Source organism: Talpa europaea (genome assembly GCF_964194135.1).
Source record: "Talpa europaea genome assembly, chromosome: 15".
NCBI lineage: Eukaryota > Metazoa > Chordata > Mammalia > Eulipotyphla > Talpidae > Talpa > Talpa europaea.
In genome coordinates, this window is record NC_140083.1 from 22,197,253 (window position 1) to 22,214,387 (window position 17,135).

General features: G+C 37.8%; 1 protein-coding gene across 1 annotated transcript in view; it reads left to right on the plus strand.

The window, feature by feature from the left end:
* Window positions 1-6,509: 6,509 nt before the first annotated feature.
* CEP290 (centrosomal protein 290) overlaps window positions 6,510-17,135 on the plus strand; it is a gene marked incomplete at both ends in the record, with an annotated part of 70,595 nt that continues 59,969 nt past the window's right edge. The window contains 5 exons of the mRNA XM_084256460.1: window positions 6,510-6,611; window positions 6,753-6,830; window positions 7,840-7,909; window positions 8,203-8,249; window positions 11,054-11,197. Coding sequence (XP_084112586.1) covers window positions 6,510-6,611; window positions 6,753-6,830; window positions 7,840-7,909; window positions 8,203-8,249; window positions 11,054-11,197 — 441 coding nt within the window. The remainder of the gene's footprint in view (window positions 6,612-6,752; window positions 6,831-7,839; window positions 7,910-8,202; window positions 8,250-11,053; window positions 11,198-17,135) is intronic.

Here is a 17,135-nt window from a genome sequence, read left to right on the forward strand (position 1 = left end):
AGTAGAAAGAAGTACATTAACTGGATACTGAAGAAATCATCCCCAAATAAAAATAGAAAGTACTCTCAGGAAACAAGCTAATGATACTTTTCTAGTTAGAGTAGCTTCTTTAGCATAATTTAGTGTTATTTCTTGTGAAAGGCTGTATAGGGTAAATGGTTTTCAGGCTTTTCTGCCCTGCCATTAGGATTGCCCTGCCTGATGGGGCACCTGGATTTGTTACATTGGTATGACTGTGTTGTTTACTTGTGTGGGCCATGGCTCAGCATTGAGATATCCAACTAAGAAATGCAGAGGCAGGAAAGAAGAAGCAGGAGAGAGAAGGGGAGAAAGAAGCCCAGAGTGAAGACTTGCTGGGGGCCCCTGCCTGCGGTGTACCTGGTTGCTGCACTATATGTAAAGCTCAATAAAAGCCTGAGAAAACCACCGAGGGCTCCAGGACTCCTTCTTTATCCCGGTCTGCTCGGGTCATAGGAAACCTGCTCAGTGCCCTTCCTGGCACTACAGGCAGAATGGTTTCCCAAAATTGTCCACATCCAAATACTCTCAACCTGTTAATGTTACCTTGTGAGGCAAAAGAAACTTTACAGAAATTAGTAATTTGAGGATTCTGAGATGAGATTATCCTAGATTATACAGATGAGGCTATTCAATGGCATTAGAATTTACAAGTGAAAAAGACAGAAGTCAGAATAGCAGAGGTCAGAGTGCTATGACAGGCTTGAACTACAAGGTAAGGAACAATGGAAGTCCGGAAAAGCTGCCATGACCCAGCAATTCCATTCCTAAGGATTTACTCAAATACAAAAACACTAAATAGGAAGGAAACTCCCACTCCCATGTTTATTGTAGCACTATTAACAATAGCCAAAATATGGAAACAACGTAAGTACCCCGAGACAGATGGGAGGGTCAAGAAGGTATGGTATTTATACACAATGGAATACTACCTGACAATCAAAAAAGATAAACTCATGCCATTTGCAGCATGAAGCTGGAAGGGATTACGCTAAGCAAAATATGCCAGAAGGAGAATGATAAATACTGGATGGTACACTTTATTGTACAGAATATAGAGAAAGTAAACAAAGGATCAAAGATAAACTTCAAAAGCTGACCACAGAACTAAGCCATCCAGAGGGGGAGGGGGAAGGAAAGAGGTGAGAAAAGGGACGAGGAAAGCACAATGGACTACATGGACTAGGGTGGATGACTATGGTGGTTGGTGCACTATGGTGACTTCACCTATACTTCCAAAACACTAACCAGGATGTAAGCCAATGGTTTAAAAGAAAAAAAAAAAAAAAAAAGAACTTTGGGACTACCATCCTACAAACAGCACTTTGTGGACTGAAATGTCTATGCAGTATACTGAATGCATAAGAATACCTTTATTTGACAAAAATATACAAATATATATACATACATAGTTCATATATATATTCCTTCTTTTGATTGTGCTTGTAGTCATTCTTGTACTTACTTGTACTTACAGCTATGGTTGGATATCTAAAGGGTAGGGTTCTCAGGTTGAAAAGCTACTCTCTGCTACCTGTGGTCATATCCAGTCGGTCAGCCGGACCTTCTTTAAATGATTTCCAGAGAGCATAAAGGCAAGTCCCAATGCAAAACTCTTTTCAAGTCTGCTTACTGTGTATTTTTTACTGCCAATCAGGCAAGATAAACTCAGAATCAATGTGGGACTGGTGATAAAAGGGCAAAATAATAGAAGTTTTGAAGTTTCTCTAAGGGAACATCCAATGATAGAAAGGGAGAGAGCTGGTTTTCACACATGGCATGAGCTCAGTTGTGGAGCTATATTAGGTTCTGTCCATAACAACTGCCTGCAAAGATAGACTTTATTTATTGATTTATTTTTAAAAGATTTATTTATACAAGCACTGGGTACAGTCAGAAGTGCGGGAGGGTGAGACAATTCACCAGAGCCAGAGAGGGGTGCAGAGCAGGCAGAAGGAATGAATGAAGTACACTGCTGAGGGGAGCAGCGGGCAGCAGGAGAGAGTGCCATGTGGGACCCTCCTCCGGTGAACAGGGAGCAGCCGGGATCGAACCGCCGCTGCAGAGGCTGCGGGCAGCTTCGCAACCCAGCGCTCAACCGCTGCGCCACCAGGGAGGCCCCAAAGATAGACTTTAGGAGAACAGGAGGGTGCTGCAAAGGGGCAATGATAAAGGGAGGTATAATTCAAGGGGGCCATTACTTTAACAATGTAATACATCACTATTCAATGTTAGTTGTGGGAATGCTATAGACTAGATATTTGCTTTCCTCCCAATTTACATTAAATCCTAATGCCCAATGTGATGGCATTTGGAGGCAAAACCTTTGGGAAGTGATTAAGAACTGAAGGTGAAGCCCTCATGAATGGTTTATCTTGTCCAGTAAAATAATTTACTATGTTTTATCACTATTTTAAAATTCAAAAAACTTTCTTTGGCCTATACAGTTTGCTAAGTCTGCATTTACAGTGACTCCTACTAATCTTTCCAGTCTCCTCATGTTGAGAAAAGACAAGTGTCTGCTTGTTGCACACAGATTCCTCTCCACAAGAATAAGTCAAAACTAAACATTTATGATACATAGGGGATAGTAAATTTCTCATGGCCATGCTTTATTTTAGATGCTGGAAAAGAAAGCTACTATTCATTTTCTTGATAAGGTAGCAAAAAAGGGAATGGAAATAACACCTAAGAAATATAGATTGCTTGGTACAAAGAACAGAGGTAGTAATTTTAAAAGGCAAGTCTTTCTGTTGAAATGATTTTTGGTCAGATAAAACTGTTTATAAAACCACAGAGAAAAAAGAAGGCCGGTCCAGGCAAGTGCTGCTGTAATTAGATCACTTTATAAAACTGTCACATAAATCCTTTCTCTTGTTGCAACTGATTCAGAAAATTTGATGAAAAATAATGGTGAGTTTCAGTGAGAATTTGAATTAAATTTCATGATTCACAGTTACGCATAAACATAATATAGTGCATTAGGACCCTTTTTCCTGCTATACCCCAGTGTCTAGCACAGTGTACAAGCTTACAAATATTAGAACGAGTAAAAGAATGAAATCTAAGCAGTATATTTTACATTTACTCAGGACTACAGCTGGGATCTGGGTTACATCCTTAGTTTCATTGATTATTAAGAAATTACTTAACTTTTATAATCTTGTTTTCATATCTAAAAAATAAAAGAAAAAGCTTGCCATTAGGCCAGGTACCCTGAATTGTTGGGAATACAGATATGTCAAAGAAGGTGAAGGAAGTAAGGATAGAAAGACCAATCTAAACAACACAAAACTAATAAATAAGTAAAATATAATAGTTACAATGAATAAAATTCTAACTTGCTGCAGTAAAAACCAGATTCCTACTTGGAATTACATACATAGTGTTAAGTATAATATGTGACATAATATGTACTCAAGAAATACTAGATTTCATCCCTGCTGAATTACAAATTAATAGCACTGAACACAAAACATTCATTGAAATTGAGGAAACAAGGTTACATAATTAAAATATGACATATAGATAGCAAGATTGAAGAACAAGCATGTTACAAACAGTGATTCCCAGCAACCCTGAGGAAGCAGAATAAATAGTTCAGAAAATGTTCTTATCAGAAAAATTTCAATTCAATGACATTATTTAAATTTGATCAGTGTGTTCAACTTCTTCATTCCAGTATCTAAACTGGAAAATGAGGACAAAATAAGCATCTATTTCATTGGACTGTTTAAAGATTAAATCAGATGACAAAAACTATAGTAATCAAAATAGTATGGGATTGCATAAAAATAAACACACAGATCAATGGAACAGAATAGAAACCCAGAAATAATGCAATAGCATTAAAACAAACAATACAATTAAGAAATGGCAGAGAGGTCTTCTAAAGAAGAAAAACAAATTGCCAACAGGTTCATGAAAAGATGAAGATGATCAGTATCACTAATCATCAAGGAAAGGTACATAAAACTCCAATGAGCTATCAAACTGATTAAAAAAATAAAGAAAATATAGTATATAGTATATATAGTAAAAATGAATAAAGAAAACATAGTATAGTATACACATAATGAAGTATTACCCATAAAAAAGAAAACAATCTTGCTATTTACAACAACATGGATGCATCTTGCCGGCATTAAACTAAGTGAAATAAGTCAGAGAAAGACAAAAACTCTATGATCTCATTTACCTGTGGAAATTAGAAACAAAAGCTTATCATAGAAACAGATTGGTTAGAAAGTACAAATTTGTAGACATAAGATAAATAATTCCTGTGGATGCAATACACAGAATGGTGTGTGTGTGTGTGGGGGGGCACAGAATTTGGCACACAATACTGTATAAGGTCAATTATTAATCCCACAAATATTTAAAATGTAGCTCACAAACATGAGTATCTTTTTATTTTCTAGGGAGCTATTTCTTCTTTTACCCAAGCATATATTTTGGAGAGAAATCTATTATTTATTATCAAAGGAAAACTTACCATCAGTTACAATTATTATTATTTTTTGAATGGAAAAGGAGGAAAGACCAAAAAAGAGGGAAGGCACTGGTCCAAGCAGTCATTTTATTTTATTTTTAATTCTTAATATGGTTTATTTTATTTGCATCATCTACATAAATGACTATGTTCAAAAAGACAAAGGTTAAAAGCACCACCATAAAGAAGATATGGCCAGTTTCAGCTGCTCCTTTTCTCCTCACTCAACGAATGGCAAGCATTGTGGTTGTTCCTCTCACCCTTTTTTATGTTTTAAAGAAAGTTACCTAGTGGTGTATCACACTCCAGAAGGGCTGTGAGCAGCGGGAGAAGCAAAACCGGCACCACCAGGATCTATACACACCTGAGAAGGTGCTCCCCCCGCCCCCAACCTCGGTAAACAGGTAAGTGACAGCAACAGGACTGGTGAACACTGAGACCCCAAATCTCCCCACTCCCACGGTGGGCCGGATTACGTTTGAAGTTTCTCCTCTCCAGAATCTTCGCTCTATACCAGCTCCTCACCTTTCCCTTCGTTCAATCCATGAAGGGAAAGGTGTGACAGGTAAGACGGGCGGGGTTTTCTCAATGCTCCCCTCTCCCCCAAACCATACCCTCGGCGCGGCCCCTACTCCACAGCATGGAGAGAGATTCTCAGACCAAGGAAGGCTCAAACTTTTTTCTACTTCAAGCAGGCAGCGCCCGGGGAGAGGCTGACAAACGCCTATGGAGAAGGTGGGGTTTTCCTCAACCCTCAAGCCCAGGCCGGGCCCTTCCGCCCCACAGGTAGGCGCTGCTCCCCGCCGGGACCGCAACCCACAACTCCTCCCCCGCCGCTGACCGCCCGCCCGCCCGACCTCACCTGGGGGCGGCTCCACCGGGGCTGGCTTACGAAAACCTCAGGAACAGCGGGCCAGCGAGCGACGCCGCCGAAAGCACACTCATGGTCTGGCTCTTTCAGGTCAGCAGCACAGACGCGCCTCCGCCAGGGCGCCTCCCGCCGCCGGGGTCTTTACCTCGCCGCCCTGGTACCGTCGCAGCCGCCCGCATTGCACGCCGGGAACGGGCTGCCTCCGCTTCGCAGAGACTTCAGTTCCCAGGATGCACAAGCCCCCGAGCAGAATTGCACTCTGGGATTTGTAGTTCTCACTGCAAGTCTTGGCCTAGGCTTTTCTACCCAAGTCCGGGGACCGACCTGGAACTTTAAACGTAAAGCACGACCTTACTGTCGTGAAATGTAGTCTTCCCGTCATCCGGGGCCTTGTTCGGACCTGGCTGGGGAGGGAATGGTGTCGCCTAGCAGCCACCGCCGCTAGTGCTGGCTCGAGACGTGTTGGCGGGATCCGGTGTCCGGGTGGAACCGCGCTGGGGAGCGGTCAGGCGTGGTCCAGGGCTCGGCTTGGTGGGTGCGGTAGATGAGTTAGTGGCTTTGGCTGCCAGGTATGGTCTAGGTGGGTGGATCTTTGATCCTGATGAGCAGGAGCAGGAAATCTCGTGCCACGCAGATCCTTTAAGTCTCAGGGCCCATAAACTACGATGCAGCCTGCACGCCCTTTAGCTTTTGGCACTCACTGCATCTACTTTCTCAATTCATTCCCGGTTTCTCCGGGCCCACCTGCACTCATTTCAATCATTTATTGTTTTTTTTTTTTTTACCTCTAGTTCCAGCTTCTCCTTTTCAGCCTAAGAAACACCCTGCACTTGGCACCATTAGTTATTTACGTGCCCAAACTTAAATTAGTTTTAACAAGGAATTTCTCTTAATTTAGCTCGTACAATATATAATGGTTTGTGCCAACTGCTGTAATTTTGATCGAGGATACTGTGCACACTTATCTGTGATGCAGTGAAGGAGCCATACTAAACACCGTGGAGTGTTAGAATGATATAATGTGCAAAATATGAATATGATTGCAAAATCAATATTGCTGTTTACTTTGAAAATGTTAATAGCCACCTGTTCTGTTACAGAAGGTAAAACACAGTGAAAGAATTCAAGATGCCACCTAATATAAACTGGAAAGAAATAATGAAAGTTGATCCAGATGACCTGCCTCGTCAAGAAGAATTGGCAGATAATTTATTGATTTCCCTATCCAAGGTGCTTAATAGATAGTAAATATATATAAGTACAACTATGATTAAGTTGACCCTGAAATCACAGTATGATACATCTGGAAGATTTCTTATATTTTGTTTCAGGATTATAAAATATATAATAGTTGCTTTTCTGTTACTTTAGGTGGAAGTAAATCAACTAAAAAGTGAAAGTCAAGAAAATGTGATACACCTTTTCAGAGTTACTCAGTCACTTATGAAGGTTTGTATGCAGTAGGTTTTAATAATAGCTTTGAGTATTAAAAGTTTAAGAATCTGTTCTAAAATAAGTTAATCTCTGTGAAAATACTTTGCACTCAAAGATGAAATATCTTCATATGTGGATTGAGCATTTCATTGCAAATATTGCTAGCTTCTGCACTCATGCTCCTAAAAGAATGTATAAGGAAACAAAATAAGTATGCTTTAAAATAATGTAGGGGAGTTCTATGTTAATTATTAACATAGTCCTGAGATTGACATGAAAACTGCAGGCTGTTACTATAGGGATTTGTTAGAAGGAAAAGAGATTTAGGTCTGAGAAAACGTGGTCAGGGGCAAGGACTGATAAGTAATTTTAGGTCAGTGGAAGGCAGTGGTAAAATGTTAGGGAAATTCTAGCGCTAGAGGCTATCATAAAAACTGAGTTACAAATGTGCTTATTCTTTACATTTGAGGAGACAAGTGCAGAAAGTTTATATTAGGTTGTAGAGGAAACAAACGTTGGCTATAGTTTGGAAAAGATTCTCAAGAGTCTTACAGACAGGTGTATTTTGTGATATCAGTAATGAGGAGCCCTTAAATGTATCAAGCCACAATTGTTTGAGTACAGAAATACGCATGCGGAGGCTAAAACAATGTATGTCAGTAAAACAAATTAGAGGGAGCTGAGGCTGTTTAGGCAGCATTACGAAAGGGTTTATATATGAAACTATGGGATAGAATAATGACAGTTGGAATAGACAAAGGGAGATAGTGGAAAACAAAGGGAAAAATTGCAGTGCTCAATATAAAACTAGAGGGAAAAAAGGACTCACAGATATTTCAACTGTTAGGAATCTAAAAATTATAGTTTTAAGTAAGAAAATCATCTATTCAACAAATATTTACTGACTATCTTTGTGCACCAGGTGTAGGTACTAAATAATGGATAGGAAACAAAGCACAATTCTTATTTTTAGTGTACACATTCTAGGGTAAAGGTATATTGAAATAATTTTTTAAATGTTTAGATGAAAGCTCAAGAAGTAGAGCTAGCCTTGGAAGAAGTTGAAAAAGCTGGAGAAGAACAGGCAAAATTTGGTAAGTGCCTTAGAATAAGTTTATTATGGCATTAAGTATTGAATTTATTCATCAATAAAGAATGAGCTGCTTTATATTTTAATTAAAATATTTCAATATTTTCAAAATTGTGTATGCTCAATTTATTTTGAGTCATTTCTAAAAATTTAATTTCATAGGTCTGATAGAAAATAATTATTTTTCTCTTATGGTGCCTTATTAATACAATCATGATGGAATCTTTTAAGAGAATTTTATTAAAATTTAAAAGTTTTGAATTAATTCTGAGTAATTGAAATATTCATTTTTTATAGAAAATCAATTAAAAACAAAAGTAATGAAACTGGAAAATGAACTGGAGGTAAGTCCTTTTGTATTCTCTAAGGTGTAATTGTTAATTTTATTATTTTGAATTATTTCAGATTTGTTGGCAATTATTGGCTGGAAAAATCACAAGCATGCACTGTGTTCTTAGTTATTTCTTCAGTCTTTATTTTACATGCCTGTTATCTACCTTAAGTTCTACTCAGAATTGAGTATCAATTGTGAACAAAATAAAAGCATTCAATAGATGCATGAAACTTAGAGTTTAGAGAGTGATGCAGAAGTGTAGGGTCAATGGTTGTCAGGCTTTTCTGCCCTCCCGCCATTGGGATTGATGCTGGATCCCTGCGGTCCTGAATGCATGCCCGATGCAGGCACCTAGAGTAGGGTGTGGGGACATGTAGGTGGGAATCACCTGGGCTGAGACCAGGTTAATAAGGGTGGTGTTGCGGAATGGAACCACCAGAAGGAGAGCAAGCAAGCGAGTGGAATGGAACCACGAGAGAATGCCAGAGAGTCCAGGAAGAGGGAAGATTCACGGGGGGCTGAGAGGACTGCCAGCCTCCTGGCCTCCCGGCACCCCTGCATGTCGTGTACTTGGTAAACTCAATAAAAACCTGGAAAAGCCATCAAGGGCTCCAGGACTGACTCTTCTTTACCCGTCTGAATAGGATCATAGCGATCCTGCCCTGTGTCTTCCTGCCTCTACAAGAGGGATTACTAGTAACTGAATTGCAGGAAGGCATGTGGGAATTTGAGGACTAGTGACAGAAGGGTATGGTAGAAGAATTAGCTTCTGAGAAAGCCAAGAGTCAAAATATGTGTGTATTGTTGAGGAACTGAATACTTTGAGATTCCTTAGAATTTGGGAAGTAGCATGGTATACAAATACATTAAGCTTTAAATGGAAGCTTCCTCTTTTAAAAGAAGAGTCTTCTTCCTTTGTGGTAGGAACAGAGGAAGAAAGGAATGTGTATAAAAGCTTTTATGCTTATAGGTTTAGTGCCTGAAAATAGAGAGGTTAAAGAGATGGTCCCCTGGTAAAAATCACAGTGGGAGATTTGTGGCCAAATATAAAGGAGATCATATAAATCTTGAAATATAGTAGAGAATGTGCTGGACATAAGGGAACCTAGAGTCAGACAATTTGAGTCAAATCCTCATTCTTTTACTGCTAACTCTGAACTTTTATGAATGAGGGTTTCTTTGTTCTCCACTACATAGTTAGCTCCTTGGAAAATAGGTACTACTTAGAACATTTATTAAATGAATTATGAAGCCTGTTTATTTCTGTTTTAGTGTTTAGCCAGGCAGCTGCTATAGAGTAAATAGAGCAGTTGAAGGTTTTGGAAATAAAGTAGTTCAGGTGATGATTATGCAGTTGTAACAGAATAGACAAAAATTCAAGAGGTGCAGAAGATAGAGGGGTGAGAGGTTAGAGAGGAGTCAAGGGGTTAGAGAGGGTCCTGTGAGGTCAAAAGGCAGGTTTGTTGAGAATAATCGAGTAGATATTCCCACTTAGAGAAATTACTGGTGGTGGCATGGGAGTAGAAGACTTTAATAAGTTCAAAAAGCAAATGAAATAGTGAGACCAAATTGAAAGTTATTTGGATGCAGAAATTGCATGGAATGTGGCTGGTGGTGGGGGCAGTGGTGATGGTGGGGAAGAGCTTAAAGGAATACTGCCAAAAACTCTTAATGAACTTTGAGATGGAGTGACTGGGAAATTGGTAGCTTGCTTCTACCTTGGGTGGTAGGTATTGGATAGCTGGGTGTCATGTAAAAATCAAAGAAGCTGGAGTTTTTGCAGGATATTACAGGAGTCATAGTCTAGAAATTGCAAGTTGGGGTAAATCAACACCTCTTTTGGCATTGAGGTTCATGGTTATAAAAGAATGAGCATGTCCCAAATAAAAGAGTTCCAAAGGAATTAGTGTACTAAATGGGTCAAATTGTAGCTAAGGGAAGGCAGTGGATAGGAGGATTCAGTAAAAAAAACAAACTAATGTAAAATACTAAATTTTCTTGGAATAGGAATTTTGAGAGGAATAGAAATCTTTTTGAAAAAGGGAATGAGAAAAAAATTTTGTTAAGGTGGAAACGAAATAGAACTATGGGGCAGGGATGAATGTGAGACAGGTTAGTTGACCAAAGAATTTGATGTTTTGGACCATGACCCAGGAATATGAAGTAAAATGGATACATTGACTACAAGATTTTCAAAGATAATCTAAAGTCTTGGCTATCTAGAATGTGGCTGTTTATATTTAACTTTGTTAAAATTAAAATTAAAAATTCAGCTCTTCAGTTGCACCAGCCAGATTTCCAGTGCTCAATAGCACGTAGCCATGTGTATGCAGTATGCTGTACTAGACAGGCAGAGAAAATTTTCATTATTCTGGAAAATTGGATACTTTGGTTTATATATTCCATGGTGTGAGGTAAAGGGCATGTTCAGAGCATCAGGGGTCAGTAACTGGGGTGGAGACTAGTGATTTATAGCCTAGTGGTTTATAACCTGTTTTCAGAGCTTTGAGGCTAAGAGGAAGCCTTGGTCGGTTATCACCTATGTTTTGTGCCCTTGCTGTACAGTATCGCTCAGCAGCTATAACAGCCTGAGTTGTTGACAGTCAATTCTTCATTACTGGGAGACTCGGGTAGTCTAGAAATTTAAGCTTAAATAAATAAACTTTTTAAAAAAATGAATTTTAAGCTAACATGACTTTAACCATCTGATGCTTTCCTATAAAACATTTAAAATCAAGATAATTATTTGTTGTTGATTATTTGAATCCTCACATACAGTGGAATTGATTTATATTTTTGGTTTATTACTTTAAGATGGCTCAGCATTCTGCAGGTGGACGTGATACTCGGTTTTTACGTGATGAAATCCGCCAACTTGAAAAGCAACTGGAACAAAAAGATAAAGAGTTAGAGGATATGGAAAAGGAGCTGGAGAAAGAGAAAAAAGTTAATGAACAAGTAAGGCACAATTAATCAGTGAATTTTTTTTTTTTAAAGTCCTTGAGTTACTTTATTTTTTTTAAATAAATTTTATTTTTATATTCCCCATACAATTGCAACCCCCCTTATTTTGACCCCAATCCCTCCCCTCCCTGCCCCCCACTCCCCATAGAGTGTCTCTGGTTCATAGTTGTTTGTTGATTTTGATTTTCACTTTCTTATGGTTATTCATTTTCCTGGTCCCTTATTTAAGTTTTCTAGATTTCTGCTATGAGTGAGACCATCTGGTATTTTTCTTTTTCCTTCTGGCTTATTTCACTGAGCATGATCCCTTCCAGTGCCATCCATGTTGCTGCAAATTGCATGTGTTTATCTTTTTTGAATGCTGAGTAATATTCCATGGTGTATATGTACCACATCTTCTTGATCCAGTCATCTATTTTTGGGCATTTGGGCTGTTTCCAAAGCTTAGCTATTGTAAACAGTGCTGCTATAAACATAGGGGTGCAGGTGCTCTTTGGAATTGATGTTTCTGTGTCCTTTGGGTAAATACCTAGGAGTGGAATTGCTGGATCCTGTGGAAGCTCTATGTTTAGTAGGTCCAGAAATCTCCACACATTTTTCCATAGTGTTTGGACCAGTTTGCACTCCCACCAACAGTGCAGGAGAGTTCCTTTTTCTCCACATCCTCACCAACATTTGTTGTTACTAGTTTTTTTATGTGCCATTCTCACTAATCAGTGAATATTAACTTTATCTAAATAAAATACCTGATTATGCTTTTTAAAATTATTGGTAACACTCTCAATTTTTATGTTTGTATGGAGAAGTGATGCACACTTTTCTCTAAGGTTTTATATCACTGTATTATCATCACATCTTTAAAATACATTAGGGGGGCCTCCCTGGAGGCACAAGGGGCTAAGATGCAGCACTATGAAGCTATCCGCAGCCACTGCAACACAAGTTCGATCCCTACCCATTACAGATGACTCACTCCCATTACAGATGCAACAGACCTCTCCTGATTTGTCTGTTGCTACGCTCAACAGTGTATTTCAGTATATCTACCTGTTCTATTCCCCACTGCCTCTGGTGAATCCTCTCAACCTCTGACCTGTACTCCAGTTCTTGTATGCATAAATAAGTAAATCTTTAAAAAAATGCATTGGACATGGTTCTTCTGGTGATCAGGAGATTTTTTATTATTATTTTTTTAATAATAAATTTTATTTTTATATTCCCCATACAATTGCAGCCCCCCCCATTCTGACCCCAATCCCTCCCCTCCCGCCCCCGCCCCCGCCCCCCTAAAAGTGTCTCTGGTTCATAGTTTTTTGTTGATTTTGATTTTCACTTTCTTATAGTTATTCATTTTCCTGGTCCCTTATTTAAGTTTTCTAGATTCCTGCTATGAGTGAGACCATCCGGTATTTTTCTTTTTCTTTCTGGCTTATTTCGCTGAGCATGATCCCTTCCAGCGCCATCCATGTTGCTGCAAATTGCATGTGTTTATCTTTTTTGAATGCTGAGTAATATTCCATGGTATATATGTACCACATCTTCTTGATCCAGTCATCTATTTTTGGGCATTTGGGTTGTTTCCAAAGCTTAGCTATTGTAAACAGTGCTGCTATAAACATAGGGGTGCAGGTGTTCTTTGGAATGGATGTTTCTGTGTCCTTTGGGTAAATACCTAGGAGTGGAATTGCTGGATCATATGGAAGCTCTATGTTTAGCAGGTCCAGAAATCTCCACACAGCTCTCCACAGTGGTTGGACCAGTTTGCACTCCCACCAACAGTGCAGAAGAGTTCCTTTTTCTCCACACCCTTGCCAACATTTGTTGTTGCTAGTTTTTTTAATATGTGCCATTCTCACTGGTGTAAGATGGTATCTCATGGTAGTTTTGATTTGCATTTCCCTGATGACAAGTGATGTTGAACATTTTTTCATATGCCTGTTGGCCATTTGCATTTCCTCTTCAGAGAAGTTTCTTTTTAGCTCTTCTGCCCATTTTTTGACTGGATAATTTTCTTTGTTGTTGTTGAGTCTCATCAGTTCTTTGCAGATTTTTGTGATCAGTCCTTTATCATTAGTGTTGGGTGCAAAAATGTTCTCCCAGTTGGTGGGGTTTCTCTTTGTTTTTGTTATTGTCTCTTTTGCTGTGCAGAAGCTCTTTAATTTGATGTAGTCCCAGCTGTTTATCTTTGCCTTCACTATTACTGCTTTGGGTGATGTGTCTGTGAAGATGTCTTTGATGTGCAAATCACGTAGTGTTTCGCCTATATTTCCTTCTATATATTTTATGGTTTCAGGTCTTATGTCTAATTCTTTAATCCATTTTGAGTTGATTTTTGTGTACGGTGTGAGGTAGTAGTCAAGCTTCATTCTTTTGCATGTAGCGACTCAGTTTTCCCAGCACCATTTATTGAACAAACTTTCTTTGCTCCAATGCATAGTCTTTGCTCCTTTGTCAAAGATTAGTTGACCATAAATCTGTGGGTTTATTTCTGGATTTTCTATTCGATTCCATTGGTCTGTATGTCTGTTCTTGTTCCAATACCATGCAGTTTTGAGGATTATGGCTTTGTAGTATAGTTTGAAGTCTGGGCGTGTGATGCCTCCATTCCCTTCTTTTTTTTTCAGGAGAGCTTTGGCTATTCGGGGTTTTTTGTGATTCCATATGAATTTCATCAATAATTGTTCTATTTCTTTGAAGAATGACATTGAAATTTTGATTGGAATAGCATTGAATCTGTATATTGCTTTTGGAAGGATGGCCATTTTAATAATGTTTATTCTTCCAATCCATGAGCAGGGGATGTCTCTCCATTTCTTTGTGTCTTCTTCTATTTCTTTTAACAGTGTTTTATAGTTTTCTTTGTATAGGTCCTTTACCTCTTTTGTTAGATTTATTCCCAAATATTTGATTTTTTTTGTTTCAATAAAAAAAAGGGATGGTTTTTTTGATTTCTTCTTCTTCAGATTTATTGTTTGTGTATAGGAAGGTTACTGACTTTTGCGTGTTGATTTTGTATCCTGCCACTTTACTGAACTGATTGATGAGTTGAATTAGTTTTTCTGTGGAGTTTTTGGGGCTCTCTATGTATATTATCATATCATCTGCAAATAGTGATAGCTTGACTTCTTCTTTTCCTATTTGGATTCCTTGGATGTCTTTCTCTTGTCTTATTGCTCTGGCTAGGACTTCCAGTATTATATTGAAAAGCAGTGGTGAGAGTGGACATCCTTGTCTTGTTCCAGATCTTAATGGAATTGCTTTCAGCTTTTCACCATTGAGAATGATACTGGCTGTTGGCTTGTCATAGATGGCCTTTATGATGTTGAGGTATGTTCCTTGTATCCCAAGAATTTCAAGGGCTTTTATCATGAATGGGTGTTGCACTTTGTCGAAAGCTTTCTCAGCATCTATTGATATTATCATGTGTTTTTTATATTTCTTTTTGTTGATGTGTTGGATAACGTTGATTGATTTTCGGATGTTAAACCATCCTTGTGTCCCTGGAATGAATCCTACTTGGTCGTGGTGAATTGTCTTATGGATACATTGTTGGATTCTGATAGCTAAAATTTTATTGAGGATTTTTGCATCAGTGTTCATTAGGGAGATTGGCCTGTAGTTTTCCTTTTTTGTGTTGTCCTTGTTCGGTTTTGGTATTAGTGTAATGTTGGCTTCATAGAACGTGTTTGGTATTGTCCCTTCCTTCTCAATTTTTTGGAAGAGTTTGTGAAGGATAGGCACTAATTCGTCTCTGAATGTTTGGTAGAATTCATTTGTAAATCCATCAGGTCCTGGGCTTTTGTTTTTGGGGAGGTTTTTGATTACCATTTCAATTTCGCTGCTTGTAATTGGTCTGTTTAGGTGTTCTATTTCTTCTTTATCTAGCTTTGGGTGATTGTAGAGTTGTAGGAATTTGTCCATCTCCTCTAGATTGTTAAACTTGTTTCCATATAACTGTTCATGGTTTCTGCTGTGTCCGTTGTGATTTCTCCTCTTTCATTTATGATCCTGTGTATTTGTGCTTTCTCCCTTTTTTCCTTTGTGAGCCTGGCTAGGGGTTTGTCTATTTTATTGATTTTTTTAAAGAACCAGCTCTTGGTTTCATTGATCTTTTGGATTGTTTTTTTAGTTTCAATTTCATTTATTTCTGCTTTGGTTTTTATTATTTCTTTTCTTCTACTGGTTTTGGGGTTTTTTTTGTTGTTCTTTTTCTAGATCTTTGAGCTTCGAGATTAGGTTGTTTCTTTGAGTTCTTTCTTGTTTCTTGATGTGAGGTGCTATTGCTATATATTTTCCTCTTATTACTGCTTTTGCTGCATCCCATACATTTAGGATATTGGTGTCCTCCTTGTCGTTCAATTCAAAGAATTTTTTAATTTCTTCTTTGCTCTCTTCATTAGTCCAGTGGTCTTCCAGTAGTGTGGTTTTTAATCTCCATGAGGTAGGAAAGTTCCTTGCCTTCTTTTTATGGTTTATTTCTAGTTTGATGCCTTCATGGTCAGAAAAGATGGTTGATATGATTTCAATCTTGGTGTATCTGTTGATGTTTGTCTTGTGCCTCAGTATGTGATCGATCCTGGAGAATGATCCGTGTGCGCTTGAGAAAAATGTGTACTCCGTTTTTTTGGGGTTTAGTGTTCTGTAGATGTCTGTTAAGCCCAATTGCTCTAGGTCCTTATTTAGAGCTTTGGTTTCTTTACTTATTTTTTGTCTTGTTGATCTATCCATTGTTGATATATGCAGATACATTTTTCTCAGAACGTTGGAGTATTTTACACAAACATACAAATGATGATTTGGTATGAAGAAATTAATAGACACTTGTAAATAAGTGATTTTTTTACTTGCCAGAGTTTATTTTGGGAAAAGATACTTCTTTTTATTAGTTTACTTAGAGTATTAATAGACTTGGAAATTAATCTTTGAATGATATATTCAATACTAGTCAATAACATTCCTCGGTTTTTAGGTATGCCTTTATAGATTCTTGAGAAGTTGTTTTAATTCAGCATTTTGTAAAGCAATGCATATTTTAAATCAGACATTTTATCTTTTATATAAAATAGTTTGTCTCTTAAGTTGTTTCTTGTTATTAATTAAAAAAAACCTCAAAGTTAAGTTTAATTTGAGGAGACAATTGTTTTTGCAGAAAAAAATTTATATTTCCTGTCAGAAAATAATGTATTATTTTGCTTCAATTATCAGTAAGTTTAGTGCAAAATTTGAACCTAAGGGTGGTAACTATCCCTTCCTGGATGCCCAGAAACTTTTTCATCGTCCTATAGAAGGTCTCTGTTATGTTACATCCTGATAATTTTATTTTGTTCATTGTTTTCTCAGAAATAAAGGGTTGTACAATTCAAGAAAATAGCAGTGCTTGAGATATTTTTATTTAAAAGCAACACATCATAAATTGATTTGTAAGAAAGAATCCTTATTCTTGACATATCTATTTTATTATATAATTTAGAAGAGTCTTTAAAAGTGAACAATGTGTATGATTTTCAAGGTGAAAAAAATATGGATTGATGCCACTTGAAGGTTAAGACTAAGCTTTTAGAGGATTATCTGTTCAGCTGAGGTAGTAAAACTATAATAGAACAATAGAGTTCTTAATTTTTGAGGATCCAACCCATGAAATACAGTAATAGAATTGTGAGGATTGTCTGTCTACATGGATATTGTTTTGTCTAGCTTATTAGTCAGCTTCCCATCATTCATAGCATACCCTTAGGTATTTTGTTCATTCATACCTTAGACTTTATTCATTAGCACATGCACAGAAACCTTGAAAATAATGTGTATGTGCCTGTCCAACTGCTAGGTTCCATGAGATGGAATCTGGAATCTGGAATCTTCCTTACCCTCAAGTCATTCATTTTATTGATTATTTTTGTTATACCACAGAGTGTGCCAAATAGTAGAGATACAG